Genomic DNA, 26,178 nt, shown 5'->3' on the forward strand with positions numbered 1-26,178 from the left:
AAGCTACACAGCGTTGTAAATCAACTATACTTCAATTAAAAAAATAAAATAAAAATCTAAGGACTATCAAAAACAGAAAGAAAATAGCTTTTAAAAAATGTGAGTACCCTCAGTGATTAAAAAGATATTGTTTCCATACAACAAAAACACAATTCTATAAAGAAAAAGTATAATCAAAAAACAGGCAAAAAAGGATCTTGAAATTTTAAAATAAATAAATTTTATTTTAAATAAATAAATTTTATTTTAAATAAATAAATAAATTTTAAAAATAATTGCTAAAATAAAAATTAGTTTATTAGAGCAGCTGAAAGATAAAGTTTAAGAAATCTCCTGGAATGTACAATGAAATGTCAAAGAGATGGGGAATATATATGCTAGAAAAGATAAGAAACATAGAGAAATAGTCCATTAAGTCCACTTTCAGTCTATTGGGGCTCTAGAAAGAGAAAACAAAATGGAAGGGAAGAAGTTGACAAAAAAATACTAGGAAAAGATTTCCTGTAGTTGAGGAAAAGCGTGAGATAAAAATGATCCATCAAATGAATGGAAAAATGTCTATATAGAGATATAATCATTATAAAATTTCAGAGTCAAGGATACAGAGAGGTTCCTAAAACTTTCTGAAAGAGAAAATAAAGTCACTCAAGATTGATGTAAAGCTTCTCATCATTGAACTGGATACTAAACTACAGTGGAGCAATGCCTTCAGGGTTATGAGGGAAAATGATTTTGAACTTAAAATTCTATTGCCAGTAAAATTATTAAGTGTGAGAGTAAAATGAAGACCTTTTCAGATCTTCAAAGACTCAGGCAATTTACTTGCAAGTACCCTTTCTGAAACAGTTGCCTAAGGATGTGCTCTAGCAAAAAGAGAGTAAAAAGTAAGAAGGAGGAACATGTGAAATAAGAGTGTTACTCCCCAAATGCAATCCTAGGCTGGCAGCTTTGTACCAGGCTTAGAAAGAAATTGATACAAATTAAAACAAGTAGTCAGTAAACTCCAAGAAGAATGACTTTAAGAAGAACTAAGTAATTTCTGTTCAACAGATAGAACCAGTAATGAACTATATTCACAGAGTTATAATAACAGGACATCTAGCAACCTGGAGAACTAAACTGAGTCATACAGACGTCCCTTCAGTACAAACATACAAAAATAAAGACTAAAACACAATGACATGTTTAAATAAGTAGTTAACTTTAAAATAAAGACTGTCAGAAGAATGCAGGAAATGGTTTAAAAGAGCACTAAGTGCAAGCTTATACTCAGCACAACCATAGCAGTTTCTCTGGGGGATACAGATCCTGGGGTGTGGGGATGGGATCATGCCATTTAAATCTGGAAGGAAGACGTGACGTCAGGCCCAAGGAGACAGGGAACTTCTTCTCACCTCCCTCCCATTTAATATGAGCTCACAATTTTAAAAACCTACAAACCACCATAAGGGAGTGTCAGCAAACAAAACAAATAGAAGAATCACATCCCAAAGAATTGAACATAATAGAAATATGTGAAAAAAATCATAAGTGTGTTAAAAATTATTAAAGGAGTGGGCTCCCCTGGTGGCACAGTGGTTGGGAGTCCGCCTGCCGGTGCAGGGGACATGGGTTCGTGCCCCGGTCCGGGAGGATCCCACATGCCACGGAGCAGCTGAGCCCATGAGCCATGGCCGCTGAGCCTGCGCATCCGGAGCCTGTGCTCCACAACGGGAGAGGCCACAGCAGTGAGAGGCCCGCGTACTGGGGGGAAAAAAAAAATTATTAAAGGGGTAAAAAGAATAGAAAAAAGGAAAAAAATAGTGCACAAAAAAGCATATTTCAAAAAGAAGATAAACGAAAAATATAGGCTTTTTTTAAAAATTAATATACTAACTAAACAACATATTAGAGCCAAAGGTAGATTAGTGAACTAGAAGCCAAATCTGAGAAAATTGCCTAGAATCAACCCATTGAGTTTAAAAGATGGAAAATGTCAGAGGTTAAAAGACACAGTGGTATGAGAAGCTCCAACAAATGTCTAATAGAAATTCCAGAAGGAAAGAATAGAGAGAATGACTTAGCCTATATTGGTTATATAGGTCAACAAATTAAAAGGTAATACAGGGACTTCCCTGGTGGTGCAGTGGTTAAGAATCCCCCTGGCAATGCAGGGGACCCGGCTTTGATCCCTGGTCCAGGAAGATCCCACATGCCATGGAGCAACTAAGCCCGTGTACCACAACTACAGAGCCTGCGTGCCACAAGTACTGAAGCCCACGTGCTTAGAGCTGGTGCTCCACAACAAGAGAAGCCACTGCAATGAGAAGCCCCCGCTCACCACAACTAGAGAAAGTCTGCATGCAGCCACGAAGACCCAATGCAGCCAAAAATGAATAAATTTTTCTTTTTAAGTAATACAACTTAGCAAAAAATTGCAAGCAATGTGGAGACTTAAATATTCATTTTTCATGGTAAGCATTCATAAATGTCTAATTTCGATAAATCAAAAGATAGACTCAGCCATGAAAAGAAACGAAATTGAATTATTTGTAGTGAGGTGGACGCACCCAGAGTCTCTCATACAGAGTGAAGTAAGTCCGAAAGAGAAAAATACTGTATGCTAACACATATGTGGAATCTAAAAAAAAAAAAAAAATGGTTCTGAAGAACCTAGGGGCAGGACAGGAATAAAGACACAGACGTAGAGAATGGACTTGAGGACACGGGGAGGGGGAAGGGTAAGCTGGGACCAAGTAAGAGAATGGCATGGACATATATACACTACCAAATGTAAAATAGCTAGTGGGAAGCAGCTGCATAGCACAGGGAGATCAGCCTGGTGCTTTGTGACCACCTAGAGGGTTGGGATAGGGAGGGTGATGCAAGAGGGAGGGGATATGGAGCTATATGTATACATATAGCTGACTCACTTTGTTATACAGCAGAAACTAACACACCATTGTAAAGCAATTATACTCCAAAAAAGATGTTACAACATATATAGCCATATAATTATATTACTTAGAGCAGTAGTTCTCAATTCTAGAGGAGATTTGGAAATGTATCATAGTGGCTGGAGGGCACTACTAGCATTTATTTAGTATCGGAGATGAAAATGCAAAGTGCACAGCACAGTTCCACACAAGTCCCACCCAAAATACTAATAGCACTCTTTTTGAAAATGCTGATTTAGAGTTAAAAATAAGCCCACAAGAAGAACTAAAAACAAAAACTGGTTTTAAGAAAATGGTCCCTTCAGTGAATACAGCTGGAGTTGGGGAAAAGAGGGATGGAAAACTGTTTATTTTTGTGATTAGCCCTTCCATAATACTTGTATTTTTATCATGTCTGTATTATTTTGACTAAAGTTATTATTTTAGAAAAGGAAATGAGTGGTAAGCCAGTAGTTCTTTCATTTTCACTTAAACTAGAGAACTCTTTCTTATTAAAATATCTGTCATTCAAACTTAAGCACCAATATGATTTACTGAGCTTTTTGTCCCAAAGAAGATTCTGGAGGCATATCTTCTGACTATTAATGATCTTTCATGTGTTCCTAGTTGGAAAATAAATCTTGCAATTTATCAACTTAAGGAGTCACAGAAAATTAGTGCTGGAAGGGATTCAGTATCTTTAGTGGAATTGAATAATTTTTCCATGGTATGGTGGTTTTTATAAATTTATTTATTCATTTATTTTTGGCTGCGTCGGGTCTTCGTTGCTGCCCACAGGCTTTCTCTAGTTGTGGAGAGCGGGGGCTACTCTTTGTTGCGGTGTGCAGGCTTCTCGTTGCGGTGGCTTCTCTTGTCGTGGAGCACAGGCTCTAGGTGCGCGCGGGCTCAGTAGTTGTGGCCCGCAGGCTCTAGAGGGAAGACTCAGTAGTTGTAGCACACGGGCTTAGTTGCTCCGCAGCATGTGGGATCTTCCCAGACCAGGGCTCAAACCCGTGTCCCCTGCATTGGCAGGTGGATTCTTAACCACTGTGCCACCAGGGAAGTCCCTGGTATGGTGGTTTTGATCAGTAGTTCTGTATAGGACAAAGGAGGATGGGAATATGTTCAAATAGCTAGAGCATATGGCTTCAAATTTGAATGTGTAGCCTGCCTTTTATGGTCCTATGAGACCTCATCCTATTCGACCTCTCCAGTTTCATTTCCTATAACTACCTAAAACAAAGTTGTTACCAGTGCTTTTGGTATTCTGTGAATAGGTCCTATTAATTTTTACCTTTCACTTCTGTGTGCAGAGTCACACACCTTCACTTTTTGCCTCAAGAGCTACTTCCAGTGCAGTATCCTCTCTGAAACCTTGCTTGACCTCTAATCTTGCTTCTAATTTGGTTAAGACCACCATGCTTCCTAAGCAACAAACCACAAGTGACAACATATGCCTATAATTAATATAATTTCGATAAAAGTAGATAAACATTTTGCTACGATTAATCTGATGCACAGTTAATGAGACAGCATAGCATAAGAGCATGGTTTCTGCAGTGAGCAGACCTAAATTCCAATCCCAGCTGTTATTACTCCTGAAAAATGTGGATAATTCCTACCTTCCATAGATACTGTGATTCTTCAGTGGCAGAGTGTCAATAAATGTTATACTATAATGACTAATTATTGTGTATAGACAAGAAGCTCACATAAATGTCAATCATTCATGATATTTTTTAAGTCAATTTGAAGTTTTTAGGTACTCACTTTGTAAGTTATCCACTACTTAAAATGAGCATTAACGTTGTTTAAATATGAACTATATTTTATTACCATTACACACATAAACTCAGATCGAAAAACAAAATCTCACTTGTGATAGCAGAAAATTAGAAGTAGCCTAAGTGTCTAATAATAAGGAAGGTGGTTAACTAAATCATGGTACATATATATTAGAAAATATTATAAAATCATTAAAAAATATCTTCTGAAGTTGTTTATTTTTTTAAATTTTATTCTTTATTTTTTGCTGCATTGGGTCCTTGTTGCTGTGTGCGGGCTTTCTTTAGTTGCGGTGAGTGAGAGCTACTCTTTGTTGTGGTGTACGGGTTTCTCATTGCGGTGGCTTCTCTTGTTGCGGAGCACAGGGTCTAGGCACGTGGGCTTCAGTAGTTGTCGCGCAGGGGCTTAGTTGCTCCACGGCATGGGGGATCTTCCCAGACCAGGGATCGAACCTGTGTCCCCTGCATTGGCAGGCAGATTCTCAGCCACTGCGCCACCAGGGAAGTCCCTGAAGTTGTTTATTGACATGGCAAAATGTTTATGATATAATGTTAAGTAAAAAAAAATTTTAATGCAAAACTATTAAGACCATTTCAGCCAAGTAAATATACATTACATATACATACAAACATATGTATTTGCAATATACATTTACTATGTATCATTTATGCATAAGAAAAATGGAAAATTTCCAAATTTTCACAGTGCTTATATATTACTTTTATAAAAAGAAGGAAAAAAGTAACATGATTTTTATATCAAAGGCCCTTGATCTGATTTCCTAAGTGTTGTATTTCCTCACCAATGATCTCTTGCCCCCATCCCCAGAACCTCCTATGTTCCCCTATATGTTCCATTATTTCATATGCCCCTAGCCACCTGTAAGACATCCTTAAAAGGGTATAGATTGCTGCAAAGACATTAGATGACAAGTTCCCTGAGGGCATGTACCATAGTTTATTAATCTGTAAGCATAGTCAACTTGCATGTTTCAACCCAGCATATAAGTAGAGACTAAGTAGGTTTGTATTGGAACGAATGAATAAATGGAGGCCCAAGGCCTCGAGAAATGGAGCAGGTGAAAGGAAATAAATGTGAGGTTTGTCTAAAAGGTAATAGTAATTATAAATAATAAATATTGAGTGCCTTATTCTAAGCGCTTCATAATTCTTACATTAAGCCTCAGTGTAGCACTACCAGTACTGGCCACGCAAATTGAGGAACATCCACGTAACAGCACAGTATGCAGCTGTTTAAAAACACAAGAAAGAGGAAACTTTTTTGTACTGGTATGGAAAGATCACCAAGATATAGTAAGTGAAAAAAGCAAGGTGTAGAATGGGGTTAAGTCATGCTACCATTTATAAGAAGAAGACCATATACCCATATCTACTTATGTAGAAAATATCTCTGGAAAGACACACAGGAAACTGACACCATGATTGCTCCCAGCCACGGAATGGCAGTGTAACTTCACTTTAATTCTTTTTGCACATGAATTTTTGAGCCTTGTGAATATGTCAGTGATTCAAAAAGACAATTAAATGAAAACAAAGGAAAACCATTATCCCCACTTACAAATGAGCAACCCGAGGTTGAAGGAAATTAGGTACCCTCTCCACAGTAGTAACGGTCACACTTATTGAGCACTTACTGTGTGCCAGGCCCCATGTAAGTACTTTAGAAACATTTTCTAATTTATTTTCACAAATATATAACGAGGTTTTATCTGAGTGGTATAGCTGAAGAATCGGAAGGAAACATATAATTTATTTTCCAATCCAGGACATTCTGGAAGTAAGAATTACTCTGGGACAGCAAGCATAACCCAAGACTTATGGTCACCCTATTTAGAGAGGTTAGGTAACTTGCTAGATGTCCTAGCAAGAAGCCAGTACCAGGACCGGAACTTAGATCTGTGTGATTTCACAGCCTATGCTCCGAACTTCCACTTATAGATAAACAAATGAAGGCTTGCAAAAAACACATATCGAGTGCCAGTTCCAGTCTACAAACACAGTCTCTCCGAACCCAAAGCCTACCATACGGTGTTGCCTCTCTGGATACTAATCTAAGAATCCTTTGGCTGAGGAGGTAGGTGGCCTCCTCCTCAGGGGAGGTGGATAATTATAAAAGAAGAGGGAAAGGATGGGAAGAGCCCCGGGCTACATCCTCCAGCAACCTTGGCCCCCAACACTCAAAAACACTGCGGGAGCATTCAGTCAGCAAGCTGCATGCCACTATGTGCTAGGTGTTCAGACAGTGGCCCTCCCCTCATGGAGCTTACAGTCTACATTCAGGACCAGTTTGCATGGATTTTGCATGGCCTTTCTACATATTGGGCCTCTTTAATTAATCAGTGGTTGTTAATAAGGAAAAGCAGGGAATTTATCTTGGTTATGCTAAAAGTCCCAGAAGTGTAGAAAAGAGGAAGCAGCTTTTTCAAATTGCTTTCAGGGAAAGGCTGGTAATGTCATAGGTGAAAGAAAAATTATTTCTGGACTGTAATTCTTTTCTGGACTATAGTCTTACTCTGTGAGCTTTGAAAAATAGAGACTCCAGAATTACTAAATCAGCATTTCTAGAGGGCCTGGAAATCTGTGGTTTTTGACGCTCTCCATGTGATTCCAATGTGCTTCCAAGTATGGGGACTCCTGGTCTAGTTGATCCTGTCATAACAGTATAGAATAGCTCAGATGATTGAGAGGCAGAACTAGGGCCAGACCCTGCCCCCAACCTCCAGTTTGGAGCATCTTCCACAAAAGCATAGTGCATCTTCATAATTGTCAAGCAATTAATTCTTGCCTTTAGTCTGAAGTTTAAAATGTTGCTGTTGTTCTAAATAAAAATGTAGTTTTACATTTTTATTTATAAATATCTGAGCCTTTTATATTTGATGACTACTTTGAATAGGAAACAAGGTTTGCATTCTGAGAATATTTTTGGATAAGTCAAGTGAGTGAAGATGAGCTCCTTTTCTCACAAAGTGAGGGAGTTAAATTGTATGATTTCCAAGATTACTTTCAGATCTAGAAATCTATGTTGAAAGGTGTTCTAAACTGTTTTTAAATCCCTTCTTTCATAGCTGTGGAAAGCAGGGCTTGAATGTCTAGATCAATTTGCTTTTCTGTTATTAGTATTTTCGTTGGAGGGCCTGCCAGAAGACTTGTCCCTTTGGGCCATCTGAGAGGTGACTTTTCTCGTGTGAGGGTTTATGTACTTAGTCTTACAACTTGGTGATTTATAATTGCAATCAGCACACTTGAAGCTCATTATCTGTCAGATAAGCGTCTGGTCATTTGATCTCCTGCATTGGTCCCTTGGTTACTTTGCCTCTCTTCTTCTGATGAGGTGGTTATTGATAGCCTTCAAGGCTTTAATTATTTAATCATTGTGGTGAACATAAAAAGTTCCCCAATAGGACAGCCTTTCATTATAACATCCTCTTCTCCTTTACTGTTCTCAGCAGTCCTTTTCTTTCCCAGTTGAGACATCTTTGAACTGCCAGATATCTCAAGGAGGACATAGATTGTAGCCAGGGTCCTAAAACCTCAAAAATTTGAGAATCCCGTCTTTTCTCTGTCTCTTCCTGACCTACAGAGAGTTATTGTTGCAAGGTTTAGCAAAGAAAAATATAATAGTTAAAGTTGGGATAAACAATAAATTTTTAATATAAGTATGCCCCATGCAAAATTTGGAACATACTTATACTAACCAACTATTTGTTGCTTATCTGACATTCAAATTTAATTGGGCATCCTATATTTTATTTGGCAACACTGCAGAGAGTGCATACCCTAAGGCTTTCCTAAGTCCATCTAATGTTTTGGGGTCTAAATTCCTTTAATATTTGATCCTAATTTAAACCTTGAATGGAATGTTTGTAACAACTAAGGCTTCAGTTTTATTCAGCATTTGCATGAAGTGTAGTGGATGTTGCACTGCCCACCTACGCACAACTCCCTTTTGTTATGAGAATATACAAATAGAAATAAGACTTTGCTGGAGAAACGTAAGCTAGATAATTCTCTCTTTTGTAAGTTTTTATTAAATATTTCAAAGATACACATAAGCAAAGACAGTAATATAATGCATTGCACACAATTTATTTACACCCTATTCAGTTTTCTTCTTTTTGGTTGGTTGGTTGTGTAGGTAAATGTGAATGTGTATACCGCCAGCCTCTAAGTCAGTGGTTTTGAACCTTGGCTGTGCATTTGAATCACTTGGAGAGCTTTTAAACTCTCAATCCCTGCCTGCCTCCCAGACCAATTAAATCAGAATCCCTGGCAGTAGAGTCAGGTGATTCCAGTGTGCAGCCAGGGCTGAGAACCAGTGCCCTGAATGAAAATGGCAAATGCAAAGAAACATTTTTTACTGGTAAATCATGTCCTTATATTTCATATTCCTCTTCAAAACTTACTTCATGGATTTTTCAGTAAGCATATTACATTATAGCTTATTATATGTATTGTATTATAGCATAGCCTATGTTATTTTATAAAGTTTACTTTAAAAAAAACTCATCTGGCTTTAATCATGTCACTGATTCATTATTAATTTTGGAAAAGCCTATAATTGGTTTTTGTTTTCAGATATTTCTTTGTGATTTTCCTATGTCTTTTTCATATGTATTTCTCTCTCTTAGGTTATAAAACAGTGGTTTTTTTCACTTTATCTGCTCATTAGAATCATCTTAGGATGCTCAAAAAAACGATGCCTGGGCCACACCTCCCAGAGGCCCTGCTCGGAGGCTCTGTGCTAATTGGTCTGGTGTAGAGCCCAGGCATTGCTGTTTCTCAAAAGCACCTGAGGAGATTCCGTGTTTAGGCAGAGTTGAAAGCTAATGTTTCTAAATATGTTAAATTCCTACCTAGCTGATCATCTGAATCTTGCTGGAGAAATTTAAAACTTACATATAATTGCGCTGCTTAATGAGGTAGAAATTGTTTCCAGGTTCTGTGAGGGGGAGAAATGAGGAGATGATACATGGCCTTCCGAGTAATAGGTGTAAATGAGGAATTCCTGTTGGGGGTGGCCAAAGGACTTTTGAGAATAAAGAGAAGGGTCTCTAATATTTTAGAAATATTTTATTTCTTCTGCTACATTTCAGCCTAACCTATTATGTTGCTCTGAAAACTTCAAAGAAGGTTGCCACTCAGGTACAGGGATGTGTGCTCACACCTACTCAGAGTAAGTGCCCACTGTCCAGGCCCCACCTATGGGATCCTAATTCAGGAGGTTCAGAGTGGGGCCAGACACCAGTCCTTTAAAACCTTCCCCACGTGGTGAGAGGGCAGTTTTGGCCACTGCTGCCTTCTATGATAACACATCCCTAGACGTGGTCATCACAATTCATCCCATCGACAACTGGGCAAATTCATGTGGAGTAACAGTAAAATCAGTGGTAAAAGTAGGTTTTTGCAACAGGGATTCTTATTAAACCTCCCTCAGATCTACCTGGTCTTTTTCTCTTTGAGTGGCTATATCAAGAAGGAAGTTATCTTTCTAAAGTAGGACAGAAGACAACCAAGGAGGAGGTGTCCAGAAGCATAAATAATTAAATTAAAATGTCAGAGCAGACTTAATCCTCTGTAATATGAAGTAACAGAGAGGAGGCGTGGCATACACTATCGACAACATGATGCACCAGTCCAAAGACTGTGTACGTTCATCAGTAAGACAAGGACTGTACTGGGTCCTGGGAATTCAGGGTATGGTATTGCCTCAAGGAATTTGCAATCTAGAAGAGGAGACCAATAATTATACAGTGGGAAGAAACAGAAAATTATATGAAGCAGCGAGTATAGACCGACATCACGGGGGATTACAGGTGAGAGGGGACTCAGGAAAGCAAAGGACAAAACCTGGTTTTGAAAGATACAGTGATTAGGGTGTGGAGAAAGTGGAAGGAGAGTGAGGGGAAAGAAACAATTTCTTGTCAGAGTGAATGGAACTCTGGGCATGGGTACAGAGGCTTAAAGCAGCATGGGAGGTTGCCTGAATTGCATATGGTTCTATGATGCTGTTGCGTGATGTTCTGGAGGAGTTGGGGGCAGGGGGAAGGCAGAGTGGTGGTGTTGCTGTGTTTCAGACCCCACCCGCATACCTCAGCCCAGTCATTTTTGGATATTATGATGAGTTCCTGGAATAATAAATAAAAAGTTAGATGAAAAGCCAACCAGCCTTGCTAACTGTAAAACAGAAGATGTACAATCTTACTTTGTCAGATTCTACTGCAGAATCCTCTTTCTCCAGGCTTATCTTTTCATATCATCTGTCCTGATACTTAGTTGCATTTGCTGCTAGAATTCCCTTTTATTCTAGACTTTTAAATTTTCAGCCTCCTTAGACTTAGGCATTTGTTTTGCGTGATGTTTCCTGGTTGAAAACATGAACGTAATTTCAATTTGAATGTTAAGATTTCACCATAAGGGAATTGGATTGACCAGCATCAATAATCCCCCGCCTTCACTCAGTCACCACACAGGCACCTAACCATTAACCCACGCTAACCCCCAACTCCTCTGCCCTTAACTTCCTTCAGTTAGGACTGATGGCTTTAGTTGTTGTTGTGCACTTAATTTTTATTATAAAATATATCATTCAGGGCTTCCCTGGTGGCGCACTGGTTGAGAGTCTGCCTGCCGATGCAGGGGACATGCGTTCGTGCCCCGGTCCGGGAAGATCCCACATGCCGCGGAGCGGCTAGGCCCGTGAGCCATGGCCACTGGGCCTGCGTGTCCGGAGCCTGTGCTCCGCAATGGGAGAGGCCACAACAGTGAGGCCCGCGTACCGCAAAAATAAATAAATAAATTAATAATAATAATAAAAAAATAAAATATATCATTCAAATTTACAGACAGAGTCGTGTATTAAACACCAGTGTACTTACCACATGACTTAGTCAAATCTTAACATTTTGCTCTTTTTGTGCCAGTTCTTTTTTTACAAAGTGAACATTGCAGATTTGGTTAGTTGAAGCTCCCTATCTCTTCCGAGTCTCGTTCCCCTTCTCTCCAGAGGTAACAACATCCTGATCTTAGTGTTTGTCATTGACATGCGTGCTTTTATACATTTACTACATATATGTGTGTACACAAACAACCTACATTATTGCTTGGTAAGGTTTTTAAACTTTGTTTAAATAATTGCATCCTTGAAGTACCCACCTGTGCCTTGCATTTTTATTGAAAATTAAGTTTTTGAGACTTATTGATGATGACATACAGATTTAGTTCATTTTTTTAAAATTACTGCATAGCGTTCAATTTATGACTATACAAAAATTTATGTTTTATTGCATATAGGTAGACATTTGGGTTTTTTCCAACTTTTCACTGTCATAAAGCTGCAATTAACATCCTTGTACACATTCCCATGTGCAGAAACACACTGGGTTTTTATTCCTTAATCATTTCTTTTACTCATATGAGTAGTATTCATTATGTAGATAGGTAGGTAGGTAGATAGATAGATATAAATATAGATATATCAGTCATCCTAATAGTCTTACACATGACAACACAATAAACTTTAAAATGATTATAACATTGCACTGATGTTTTCAACTTGTAGCTCTTGTGGAGACATAAGCCTCAGCTCTGAACCATAGAATAATTTAAGGAGTAACCAAATGTGAATACAGAATTGGAAAGGAGGCTAATGTACCTTCAAGAAACTTAGGGTCAATTTAAGCACTGATCTTGCTCCTTTTTCTTTTTCTTTGATGTGTAAATGGTTAGAGTCAGCCTGATTCCCTGTTCCCTTAATATTGACTTGGAGTCAACTTGCTGCAGCATTTAGCCACTGAAGTTAACACGATCCTTTGTTTAAAGTATGCACACTACCCCCTCGTTGCCCTGGGAGAGACAACATGTTTTTTACTGACTTTGCTTTCCTTTCATTTATTAGTGCCTACTCTGTCCAGATCACTAGGTTAGATGCTCTGGGTGTCCAAAGATGAAGAGGTCCTCAGAATAACTTGCAATAATACCGCCAAGAAGAGATGCATCGGAACGGTCATCAGTAGGATTTTGGCATCTGACAGAGTTTTTATTTTCTCCCTTAGTGAAATTCAGGAAATGCTCGTCTCCTGCTATTGATGAATAATTTCAGAGTACTATGGATCATGTTGAAGAAACTGAAATCCTTGCAGCAACCCAGCGGTACTATGTGGAAAGACCTATCTTTAGTCACCCGGTCCTCCAGGAAAGACTGCACAAGAAGGACAAGATTTCGGAATCCATTGGGGATAAGCTGAAACAGGCATTCACGTATGTTGTTTCCACTTATTTCCTTTAATCTGTCTTTCACTTATGAGAGAAGCAAGGTCAAATGTATAAAGAGAATCTGGCAATGTGGAGGAAAAAACAAATGGTGAGCTCTCGTGATTTGCAGAGCTGTCCACACAGTTCATTCAGTGGTAGATATTTGATGGAACACAAGCTTATTACATATTTCACCATATTTATTCAATTCCTTCTATGCCTTATGTCTGTATAAAGGTCTATATAAACAACCCACTTTCCATTTCTCCACCCACCTACATAATATCCACCTCTTCCATTTGTCTCTCAGGAATGTTCCAACCCCTCTTTTTCCCACTTGACTTCTACTCCATGTGGCAACACCCTGAATCTATGCATTTAAGTCCCCAACCTAAGCTATCAAGGACACTCAGTGTCTTAGGACACTTACCATTCCCAGGCCAGCAACATGGCTGTGTAATACATGTGTGCCTGACATGTGTACCTGATTGCACACCTGATTTTGCAAACCATCTGATTGCTGCCTCCTGAACCCTTGAGACCACAGCTTCATATAAGCTTCACAGTGACCCTGTGCTCTAGGTGTGACATCACGAGAGGTTGAAGGTATGTGCACTGGAGTCAGACTGTCTGAGTTTTGATCCCAGTCCCAGCCGCCCACCAGCTGTGCACTTGAGTTTCCTGCTTTGTAAAATGGGAATAGTAATTAGGGCTTACATCATCGAGTTCCTGGGGTTAAAACCTATTAATATATGCAAAGCGCAAGGCACATGGCAAGCACTATATAAATGCAGCTGTTATTAATATCTCAATTTTCTAAACCAGGAGACTGCTATGAAATCTGGTTTGTTTCACTCAAATTCATTGCTCTTGCCATAGTTGCCTGACATTTTGCTTCCCGTATCTTCCTGCATCTAATTACCAGATGCTCTTAACCACTAAAGGCACTGTATAAAATACCATGCATGCTGCAGTAATGCATTATCCTTTTAAATGGAATAAGTTGCTTCCTCATCACCAGGAGGACTTGAGGCTGTCACAGTGGTGATGGAACTCATCTGTCCATACTCTTACTCACTGATGTCTTTGATTGTAGGCATAGACTGGCAAAAGGACTGGCTGAGGTCCAGAATATAGTCTGTGTATCAAAGTTAATTAAACCATCCGGGGATTAACTGCAAAGCCTTGGTTTTTTCAGCATGGTGTTCACCTAACCAAGATAACCAGACATAGACTTAGCTACAGTGCTCCCGTGACAAATGGTGTTTTGAGTTTACCTAATCAGAGACATATTCATAAAGCTCATAATACCTGTGAAAATTTCCTTCATTTTATAAGGAAAGGGAAAACTAAGTGGGTAGATGCTGGTCATTGGTTCCACATCCAAGAGTTAACTCAATCAGTAAATAATTCCCCTACTTCACTTTACACCAACACAGGAAGCACATTAAGAGTTTCACCTGTTGAAATAATAGCTTCTGGGATATCTCAACTATTTTGAAGCTAGTATTTTTTTTCATGGTCAGTTGTAGAGCATTAGAGTGGAGACAATTCAGATGTTCCTTTTTTTTTTTTTTTTTTTTTGCGTTACGCGGGCCTCTCACTGTTGTGGCCTCTCCCGTTGTGGAGCACAGGCTCTGGACGCACAGGCTTAGCAGCCATGGCTCACAGGCCCAGCCGCTCCGCGGCATGTGGGATCTTCCCGGACCGGGGCACGAACCCGCATCCCCTGCATCGGCAGGCGGACTCACAACCACTGCGCCACCAGGGAAGCCCAGATGTTCCTATTTTTTTTAAATAATAATAATAAGCAGGTCTTCTTGTCTCTGACCTCTGCAGAGTAGAAGAGTCATCCTCCGCACCAGTTTTGAATTCTTCCTTACTGCTCCAGGATATGAGGAAGGGAAAATGCCTTGGTGTGAACTCTACAGAAATGATCCTCATTTTATCTATTTCTTTGTTCTCCAGATGTACCCCTAAGAAAATACGAAATATCATTTACATGTTCCTCCCCATAACCAAGTGGTTGCCTGCATACAGATTCAAGGAGTATGTGTTGGGTGACATAGTCTCAGGCATAAGCACAGGTGTGCTGCAGCTTCCTCAAGGTCAGTAGAATATATTTCTTTCTTTCTGTCCTTCGCTACCATCTCCTCGAACAGTTGCTTGACCATTTTTCTGTTTAATTTCATCGTGATTGGAAATTCATAGTTTTTATCATTATAGTTCTAGTAACCTTCACCTGTTTAAAGGAATTCTCCAGAAATAACCCTTTTAAATAACCTTTTAAAAGCCCCGGAGATATTAGTTGTAGAATGTGGTAATACTGTTTTACAGACCAGTACATGTAGGAGCTGGCTGGGCATTGCCTTTCTCTCGCCAAGTTAATCAGTCACTCCATGAGCATGTTGTTGAGGTTGTCCTTTTTTGTTGTTTTTTAAATTTTATTGAAGTATAGTTGATTTCCAATGTTGTGTTTCTTTCAGGGGTTGTCCTTGTTCAGGTTCTTGACTTATAAGTCCATATTCTTACTACAAGGGACCATGATATACTGAATTCTTGTGCCTTTGTGTGATTTTATATGTGATATAAGAATTTAAGAAAACACTCATTGATTATTCACACACATTTATCAAGTATCTGCCTGGCCGTCCCCATCTTCATGGAACTAACTATCCAATCAGGGAAAGAAACATGAAGCACATAACAGCACGCATCAGTTTTTATTGCAAATGATGGTAAACACTGTGAAGGAAGATACAGGGCACTCTGACATGGTGATACTAGGGGGACCTAATTTAAGTAGGTAAGTCACAAAAACCCCTTTAAGAAGGTGAGATTGAAGTGAGACCTGAAGGACGAGTAGCAGGGAGGTAAAGAATGAGAAGAAGTGCACTTCAGGAAGAAGTGATAGCATGTGTGAAGGCATTTAGCAGGAAGAGAATTGGGTGTTTGAAGAATTATGAGAGAGGCAGGGTGCTAGGAGTGTGGGGAGTGAGGGGCTGGAGCCTGGCAAGGCGAGCAGTGGCAGGTGTGCACAGCCTTGACGGGACCCTTTGGATTTCGTTCTGAGCGCAGTGAAAGCTGTCAGCGTGCTTTTTTCAGTTGGGTATTTCTGGTAAGAGATCACTGAGACTGTTGTACGGGGAGTGGACTTGGCTGGCGAGAGGTCACCAGGATGAATGTAGGGAGACCAATTAGAGGTGACAGTGACTCAGTGTGGTCAAAAGGTGATAATGGCTTGAACAGCCTCTAGGTAAGCTGGCAGAAAATCTATTCCCTTCTCCAGTTGCCCAAAAACTAATTACTGAACAATCGCTTTGTAAAAAAAAAAAAAAAAAAAAAAAAAATTTTCCCAGTGATCAGTTAGCTGAGTTTTTAATTTTCCAAGTGACTGAGTTATCGAATCTATTAAATCTGTTAAACAAAAGCCTTAAATCAGGTTTAGGACCACTCTCCACAACAATTTTGGCACCAACACCCCAAGGATAGAGAAAGGGATGTATTTAAAGGCAGAGGTGAGGGCAGGGGGAGGAGCAGTCAGAGGCTCGGCATCCGGAGTGGGAAATAGGAGCTAGACCGACATTCAGTCAAGTTGGACTGACAGCGCCACAGGAAATGGCTGTAGTGAACGCATGTAAATGAATACGTCAAAGAAATCCTCAGAATTTAGCCTAGTTGGGTTTTTTACTGAAGTGCCATTCCACAACTTTTTTTGGACCTGTAGACATTACGTAAACATTTACCCATTGAACTGTGAGCTCACAAAGGCTCTTCCTTGCCCTGTTCAGCTCCAGAGAGCCTGCAAGAACTTACAGCACAAGACAGATGGTCACCTGTACCCAGAGAAAAGAGCTATAGTGACAAAGAATATTCTCAGAATTGAAATACATGAGTTTTCAGACTGAGAGCAACCATCAGGTACCCATCAGAATTCGTGAAAAATTAACTTAAAACAAGACACACCATTGTAAAATATCAGAATACCAGGAATAAATAGAAGATCCCAAAACTTTCTAGAAAGGAAAAAAAAAGTCACATAATCCTGAAATCATAACCTAGAGGAATCTGAAAAAATAGGCATTACAGAAGGTCAACAGTTTATATCTACAACGATAAACCAAGAAGTAACAATGTGAACAGGTTATGTAGAATGGGTTTCTCAGCCTGTACCATGTACACTGGTGGTGGGGGGCCATCCTGTGCATTGCAGGGTGGGTAGCAGCATCCCTGGCTTCTACCCACTAGATGCAGCAGCAGCCCCACTCCCAGGCTTGGTAATAAAAAATGTCTTCAGACATTGCCAGATGTCCCCTGGGGCTGGGCAGAATCCTCTCATGTAGGAACTGCTGATTTAGAGAAATGGAGATAAATGGTAGAAAAACAGCTGAAAGAGTTAGAAGTGAGTGCTTCTGGGGAGTGGAACTTAGAGTAAGGCAGAAGAGTGCTGGCTTTTCCTCCCAGCCTCCCTAGTACTGCTTGGCTTTTTATACTATGGACGTGTGTTTCTTTGCTAGAAATAAAAAATATTTTTAAATGCAACATTAAACTTACCATATTGTTACATATGAAATAGGGACGCTTTCCCAACTCTTCTTTTGCTAAAATGTTCTTATCCACAATATGACAATGCATTGCATGAACTTTCTAGTTATTCCAGACACTTGGTGAGGCCCCAAAGCTGAGAACAAAGGGTGTTTATTGCTTACACGCTCTAAAGAGGGATTCCAGGCCATCCATACAAAACGATGAGTGAATGACACACAGGCTCTCTCCTCGGTGCATCACTCCAACAGGATGTAAGGGGACAAGAAGACTGATACTAGATTTGGAATGAGAATTTTCGAGAGAAAGGTGAAAAAAGCCCTGTGCATTTCCCCTCCACCTAAAGTTAAGGAAGGACTGCAAGAGAATCACTTGGAGCACTGGACGTGTGTCCCCTGGAGTTTGTGGGCACTATTGCCTAATTCTTGCAAAAAAAAATAAATCTACAGGTGAAAGGGTGTGAACTGCCTATGACAGCAAAATGAAGAGGACCCCTCCTGTGGGCATGGCCTGCACTTGCACAGTTTACTGGGGTAAAGCATCAGATAACTGGGCACCCTGGGAGGTAACCTGACTTGGCTCATTTGAAAGGTACCTGCCCAAGAAGTCTGCCTACAGGATGAGCAGCTGCCAGCAGAAAGAAGCTGGAGGAGGTGTAAGAACTGGAACCTGTAAGGGGCCTAGGTCGGTGGGGGCGGCATTACATCGGCCAGGGAATAGTACAGTGGGAGTTCCTCACTGAAAACGGGTCTCCAGAGAACCCTAAAAACACCCCATTGGAGAAACAGCTGGCATTTGGGCATCAACACCAGATTACAACTGCACCAGTCAAGTAAGACTTTCTGCCGTTATGTAATTTGGGAAAGAATAAAGCAGAAAAAAACCCACCCCTGGCAAAGAGGAGATGACAAGGAAAACTGTCTCAGCCTGGGCTCTCTGAACACAAATATAGGATTCCATGTAAGAGTGTGATGGAAGGGTGGGCATGTTAAAACACATCTGCTTAAATTAACATGATTTTCACTTGTTCATCATAGAGAAAGAACCAAGAGAAAAACACACATAGCCCTCTGTTTTCTAATGAGCTCCCCGTTTCTGTTTGGTTTTTTATCCCACAGGTTTAGCCTTTGCAATGCTGGCAGCTGTGCCTCCGGTGTTTGGCCTGTACTCTTCATTTTACCCCGTTATCATGTATTGTTTTTTTGGAACCTCCAGACACATATCCATAGGTAAACCTTACAGTTGATATTTTAGTACCTTTCCTTTTGGATTTCTAGGCTTTGCAGTGTGCCAGAGAAACAGCATGTTTGTTATTAGGACATCTGCTTAGTAACAACGTTTGTTACTGTATACCCAGTAGGTGCTTTTAAAGAATACACTCCCCCTCAAGATTTCTAGAACTAGCAGCTTTCTCATAATCTGGGCATAATAGAAAAAGACAGTTTTCTTGTGTAAAAAGAGCAATTGTTGAAATCTGTGAAATAAGTGCTTGAGTGCATAATACAATTTGCCTGCATCTCTTTTTTTTCCTCTGTTTTATTAGTGATGCTGCAAGTTCCTAATTACCATGCATATAATGCATTTTCATCTTATTTTAGGCACTGAATTGTACTTGGTTTCTCTTTAGTGTATTTAGGATCAGATTTATATGGATTTCATAATAGTGTTGATGCTGCCTGAGGCTGCCACCAGCCAACACACACAAGGTCTCAGCTGTCCGTTGCTGGGTAACACACCCCCCCCCCCCAAGTTTAGCAGCTAAAAACAACCACCATTTGATTATCTCTCACAGTTCCTGTGGGTCAGGATTTGGGAAGGGCTCATCTGGGCAGTTTAGGCTCGGAGTCTCTCAAGCAGTTAAGAGTCAGGTGGGAGCAAGAGCCAGAGCAGCTACAGGAAGGCTGGACTCCCCCTCCCTCTCTTCTTACCTCCCGCCCTCACCCTCTCTCCACGTGGTCCTGACTGGGGCTTTCTTGCCTGTAGGGCTGCAGCACAAGCGAGCAGTACAGCTCTCAGGTGGAAGCCGCATCACCCGTTGTTACCTGGCCTCAGCAGTCACGCAGTATCGCTTCTGCTGCATTCTTTTGATTACTAGCATGTCACAAGTCCACCCAAATTCAAGGAGAGAGGAATTAGACCACCTCTTCATGGGGAAATGTCAGGGTTCTAGAAGAGTGTGTGGGATGGAAGATTTTGTCACAGTGCAGTGTTATTTCAAGGAGGATTTATTGACCTTACCTGTGTCTCCTGGGGTACTGGAAACAACCACATCAGACATACTGAACATAATTTCCCTGATTAATGCTTCCTTATTTCAGGTCCATTTGCAGTTATTAGCCTGATGATAGGCGGCGTGGCTGTTCGATTAGTACCAGATGATATAGTCATTCCAGGAGGAGTAAACGCAACCAATAGTACGGAGGCAAGAGATGCTTTGAGAGTGAAAGTCGCCATGTCTGTGACCTTACTTACAGGAATCATTCAGGTAAGACTCACAGATGTGGAAATGGGCTCTCATTTGCTCATTTAATAAATATCTGTTGAGCACACTTGGCTGGTCTACATGGTGGATAGGGTCAGCCAGCAAAACTCCAGAGCTCAGGGTTCATAGCTCAGGAACGCCGGTCCCACTGCATGCCTTACTTAAATTGATACTGAATAGGAACTAGCTAGCTAGCTTCAGTTGGATACTTTAGAGATTCCAAAAGCAAGACTAGCTTGAAGCGGGATGGGTTAGTAATGGGAAGAGGGCCTGGAAGGAGCAGGAAGTGACATGACTAAGCCTACCCCCACTTCTGAGGGACAGAGAGAGTACGGGGGTGCCCATTGCTCCGTGGGGCTCCAGGCCCTCCCAAACCTTCCGTTGTTTTCTGCATAACCAGTGATTGATTTATTAGCTACTTAACTTGCTGCAGGTGCAAGTTTGTAGTATTAGAAAATGGTCCAGAAAGAACTTTTTAATGTTTTCTGTTGGTTTTAACTTCGTGACCTATCATGTGATTTATTTGTTTCTTTGTCATTTAAAAAAAAAAAAAGTTTTGCCTAGGTGTCTGTAGGTTTGGATTTGTGGCCATATATCTCACGGAGCCCCTGGTCCGTGGGTTTACCACTGCGGCAGCTGTGCATGTCTTCACCTCCATGTTAAAATACCTGTTTGGAGTTAAAACAAAGCGGTACAGTGGGATCTTTTCAGTGGTGTATGTAAGTAAGCAACTTCCCGACTTACTGGTACTTGTTTTCCCTTCTTTATTTTTCCCCCTTCTCTTCTGTATCTCTTTTACCTTCAAGGCTCACTTTTCTTATGTCCAAGAATTTCAATAAAATGGAGGAGATTTAGTTATTCTAAGGCTTTTCTGAGAAGAGCACTACAAGGAAAATTAAACCTTAAAGTCTCATTTCTTTAATATATGATACTATCTACCTCACAAGGAATTTTTTGGTTAGGTCTTTTTTTAATATTTATTTATTTATTCGGCTGTGCTGGGTCTTAGTTGCAGCATGCAGGATCTAGTTCCTTGACCAGGGATCCAACCCAGGCACCCTGCATTGGGAGCACGAAGTCTTAACCACTGGACCACCAGGGAAGTCCCTGGTTACGTCTTTATTTGGTTATTTCACCTTGACTCTAGTTAGCTAAAGAAACTGCTTTTTTCTTAAGACAAATTAGATTATCTTTGGGAACTAACAAATAATTTAAAGGCATTATGGGATAATAGATCTCTCTCAAAAACTGCTTACTCAAGCAGGCAAAAAAATAAGTCTGTAAAGGATCTATTGTGTAACTGTCACAATTAACCAGTTTAATAAAATAGACATAGATCCTTCTACCCAACTCAGAGAAGATATAAATTATTTGCAAGCACGTAGGTAACAATGGTAATAACTGATCACGTTGAGAGTGGTCACGTAAAACTGATCACAAATTCTAAAAATGCAGCGTTGTTTCACATGGTGCAGTAAATTAGCAATCAATAACTAAATATAGCTTTAAAACCCCCATACATTTGGAAACCAAAAACGTATTTTTAAATAACCATGGATAAAGAGGAAGTTACGAAAATTATTAAAACCAAATGACAGTGTAAGCACTACATACCAGAACTGAGATGCTGTTGAAGCTATCCTTGGAATGAGAGGTCTATAGCCTTTGGAGGTATTGACGTGTCAGACACTGTGTTAGGCAGAGCAGTGAGTTTACGGTCCAATGGGAAGACACATAGTAAACTGCTAATCACATAAATATGTAATTAAGTACAAATTGTGTTAAGTGCTCTGAAGAAAAAATCAGGCTGCTCTGAAAGTTGAATAGAGAGAGCTTTAGATTAGGGGTCTAGGAAAGTCACTTTGAGGAAGTAACAGTTAAATTGAGTCCTTCACTGATTAGAATGGAGTCCAACTGTGGGAGCATTCCCTAAATAACTCAATTCTTCATTTCCCGTAATAGCTGGTAACATGCTTCTTACTCTGAGATTTCTCAAAATGCCTTGTCACAAAGGAAATAGAACAGACAAGCATACTAGAGAATGCTCCTAGGCATTGATAGGAAAAGTGTGTAGCCTGGGCTCGGTGGTAACCTGCTTTCCCAGGGTCCAGATAAGTACTGACTGCATCTGGGGTGCCGAGACGGCAGCCTTAGGAGAAAATTAAGCGGCTTTCTTCTCTAACTTTCCTGGGCTTCTTTCCAAGCTTCAGCCACTCTCTTCCCTTCAAAGCTCACTTTCATCTGCTAACAGTGATTTCGTCTTTCATCTGCTAACAGTGATTTCTCTCCCTCTTTCAGCTCCTAAAAGCTTTCGTATGTATTTACCTATGGATTTTTTTGCTGATATTACCCCTAATCCTTTCCTAATGCTCAGGACTCAGCTTCAGGGTTACTTTTCTGAATTTTACCATTCTACATTGAGATGTTAGCGTAGCAAAGAGCACTGTAATATAAGATTGTCAGGTAAGGATTACAACTACCAAGATGTATGACTGGGTAAAAATGACTCCTAATTGGTGAAAGCTGCAGAGAGAGAGACTTCAGCCTGAGAACCTTTAGCTAGAAATGTCCACTAATGGGATGGCTGGTGTGAATTAGAGCACTAGACTGTCTCTGTCTATTCAGGGGCTCTTGCTTGATGTAACATCCAGTGTTCACTGTGTTACAGAGTACAGTTGCTGTGTTGCAGAATGTTAAAAACCTCAACGTGTGTTCCCTAGGCGTTGGGCTGATGGTCTTTGGTTTGCTGCTGGGTGGCAAGGAGTTTAATGAGAGATTTAAAGAAAAATTGCCAGCGCCCATCCCTTTAGAGTTCTTTGCGGTAAGTCAGCGTCCAGCAGCTTACGCCTACCTGTTTCTGTGTGGGGTTTAGAAGTGGACCCGGGAGGAGGAGACTTGACCTCTTTTCTCTCACTTCTGCCAAGAGAAGGTTGGAATTTGTCAAGGGGAACTTTTACAAATACACTGACAAGAAGAGAAAAGCATTAAAGCAGAGTCATGGATGATTTTTAAAATATAGCTGAAGTCTGTCCATAAAAATGTGAATGTAAACTATCTTTGAGTGAAATTATGGAGATTTTTCTTTTTCAAAGTTTTTATTGTCTAATTGTTTTATAATGAACATATAAACTTTAATAACCTGAAAAAAGTAAGCTGTTTCCATTCTGAAAAGAGCAAATGACGAAGGTTCCCAAACTTTCTTGGTTCCTGGCACTCCTAGGCCAAAAGTAATAGTTCCATTTACTAAGTAGTAAGGTCCAAACAACTTCATACGTATTTATGTCTAACAACTTAAGAACTGTTTGTAAAAATAATGCACATATATTGAAATAAAATATATTTTGTGACATTCTTAAATCACCACAGTAATTTATCAATGAACGCGTATGGCGGCTGGTGGGCACTTCACAATCCCTCAAACCTGGGAATCAGATGGACACCACTACCATCATTTCCTGTTCACTTTGATTTTTGCATGGTACCTGCTTTTTTATCACAGTGACCACTGAATGCCCAGCTTTGCAAACATGTGGTGTGACTGAAAGGAATGTAGTAGGAACTAATAGCGAAACTGTGAACTACCTCAAACTAGAAGTTTGCATGGTGTCTGACACGTGTCACTGTTTTCCTTGAAAGTCATGTCCCACAGTGTCCTGGTGAGTTCTTCTTGGGAGCCTGGAGCACTTTGGTGTATAGTTATTTTTTATTTTTTATTTTTGGTTTTTTTAACATCTTTATTGGAGTATAATTGCTTTACAATGGTGTGTTAGTTTCTGCTTTTTAACAAAGTGAATCAGTTATACATATACATATGTTCCCATATCTCTTCCCTCTTGTGTCTGGTGTATAGTTCAGGAGCCACAAGGAGAAGCAATAAAAAGTATAGGTGTCTGATCCAAATCTAGCTAAAAGTTCCAGCCACAAGAACCACTGGCTCGTATAGCTCACAAAGAAGCCAGGCCCTTTGACCCTTGTCCTTGCTTTCATCTTGTCTATACCCGAATTGGACTGTCTCTCACTGTTTTAAGACCTGTTCTCTCATTGGGGTTGGGCCCAGAGTTCCTGTTTCCTCTTGGAGAACAGCAAGAGGTTCTCAGCTCCTTCGCATGGCAGTGGAGAAAGGCAGGCCCTAATCATGAAGTAAATGATGAAGACTGACTTTCCTGGCTTGGGATCCTAGTTTTGTCCACTTTCCAGATTCTCTTTAAAGTTTCCTTCATGTTTTCCAGGGCAATGGTTCTCCAGAATTCTATCATTAAAATTATGGTTGAACCTGTTTTTTGTTTTTTGGGTTTTTTTTTTAACTTCTTATCTGTGTGCTCCTCAGAGCAAGGGAGAGGGAAGCCATACTGGAAAATTTGGGACAGAATCTTCATGACTCTCATTAAACATACAGTTCCTTTTTTATCATAAAATTGTTTGGGGTTCTGCATTCTCTTTCACAATGCATCTGTTTGTGTTGGTAGGAAAGCTTTGGTTTCAATTTATTTATCACTGCATAAAGTTGATGCTTCAGGAACTTGAGCCATGTGTATCCTGTGGATTTGAATTTTCTGGGCACCCCCCCAGTTTGCGATGCACAACGGATGTAATTAAGGGGGACAGACATTGCAACCAACAAAGAAGGGGCATTTCATCATAGCGGCCGGAAGCAGCCACAACCTTGGTCTCTCGGGCTGCTGTGTCTGATAATGAGCTTACCTTCTTCTTGGCTCCCTGCAGCAGCCCCCTTTGGTGGGGGTCTGGCTCCCTTCCCTGGCCAGCCCTATGCCTTCGCTCCTGGATAACCCACTCAGAAAGTTCTACAAGCAGTGGTTCTTTGGGATGAAGAAAGTTGCTGTCTCTCCTTCTGTTATTTTTCTCTTCTTGTAGCTCACTAAGGCTTGTACTTTACACACAGACTGAATCTGTGCCCCGACAATCCAGGCAACCTTACGTACAAGCACACTCCGTGATGGGCGGTTTCACCCTGACCCTGACTTGGCAACAGACATGGGAGAAGATAGCCATGGGGTGCTGGTGGAGGCCTCTAACCACCTTGGTGCTGCTGTCCTGGAAACAAGAGTCCATAGAAAGATTGTGCAATAGATCCAAACCTACATGTTATAATGATACACTGTCACTGTACCACCCTCACAATACGTATTTCATGTCCTTTATTTGTGCCACCTTGTCCAGAGCCTCATTTTACCTGCCCCAAAGGCAAAGCCAACCCCTGAAAGGTTTTATGGTTTCTTTGTTTGTAGCCAACTAGCCAAATGCCTCGGGATGGAACAGAACAAAGTAAAGAGAAAAGAATTCCAGGCCACAAGGAGGCTGTAGAGTCCATTTTAATTTTGTGGAGAAGGGTCATTAGGAGAAGTTAGAATTGCTGGAAGCTAACTGTAATTCTTTTTTTAAAAAACCGAGAAAGTGAGAATAGATTTGGCTTGGCTAACAAGTTCTTTGAAGCTTATTTTTGTGGTGTTTGAATGTTCATTTCTAAAGGTACGTTTGGTTTTGTGTCTGTTTCAGGTGGTTATGGGAACTGGCATTTCAGCTGGGTTTAGCCTGCATGAATCGTACAATGTGGATGTCGTTGGGACACTTCCTCTGGGGTAGGAAAATAGTTTCAAGTAACCGTGTGACTTGAATAATCAAGGGATCTATTACTGCTTCGAAGTCCTGCTTTAGTATTGCAATGAACAATCTTTTTTTTTCCTACGTATCAAATAGCTGAGGGTTTGGGGGGGGTTTGAGTTTGGTTTTTTTGGCTGTGTGTGTGGGGGGGTGGCTTATTGTGGTTAAGAAAAAAATAACATAAAACTTAACCATTTTAACCATTCATAAGTGTACCGTCCAGTAGTGTTAAGCGTATTCACATTGTTGTGAAACAGATCTCCAGAACTTTTTCGTCTTGCAAATCTGAAACTGTACCATTAAACAATAACTCCCCATTCTCCTTTCCCTCCATCCCCTACTTTCTCTCTCTATGAATCCGATTACTCTAGTACTCCGAGTACTCTAGTACTCTAGTACTCTTGCCGTCTCTGTGACTGGCTTATTTCATTTAGCATAATACCAACGTTCATCCACGTTGTAGCATGTGACAGGATTTCCTTCCTCTTTAAAGCAGAAGAAAATTCCACCTTATGTATATACCACATTTTGTCTATGCATTCATCTGTTGGTGGACATTTGG

The 26,178-nt window shown here is 40.3% G+C and overlaps 1 protein-coding gene across 1 annotated transcript in view; it reads left to right on the forward strand.

The window, feature by feature from the left end:
• SLC26A5 (solute carrier family 26 member 5) overlaps positions 1-26,178 on the forward strand; it is a 55,917-nt gene that overhangs the window by 8,215 nt on the left and 21,524 nt on the right. Inside the window, exons 3-9 of the mRNA XM_004320267.4 lie at positions 12,772-12,976; positions 14,939-15,078; positions 18,634-18,744; positions 19,834-20,000; positions 20,552-20,716; positions 22,666-22,818; positions 25,512-25,594. Coding sequence (XP_004320315.1) covers positions 12,825-12,976; positions 14,939-15,078; positions 18,634-18,744; positions 19,834-20,000; positions 20,552-20,716; positions 22,666-22,818; positions 25,512-25,594 — 971 coding nt within the window. The 5' untranslated portion in view covers positions 12,772-12,824. The remainder of the gene's footprint in view (positions 1-12,771; positions 12,977-14,938; positions 15,079-18,633; positions 18,745-19,833; positions 20,001-20,551; positions 20,717-22,665; positions 22,819-25,511; positions 25,595-26,178) is intronic.

The sequence above is a fragment of the Tursiops truncatus genome, chromosome 9 (genome assembly GCF_011762595.2).
Source record: "Tursiops truncatus isolate mTurTru1 chromosome 9, mTurTru1.mat.Y, whole genome shotgun sequence".
In the NCBI taxonomy this organism is placed as follows: domain Eukaryota; kingdom Metazoa; phylum Chordata; class Mammalia; order Artiodactyla; family Delphinidae; genus Tursiops; species Tursiops truncatus.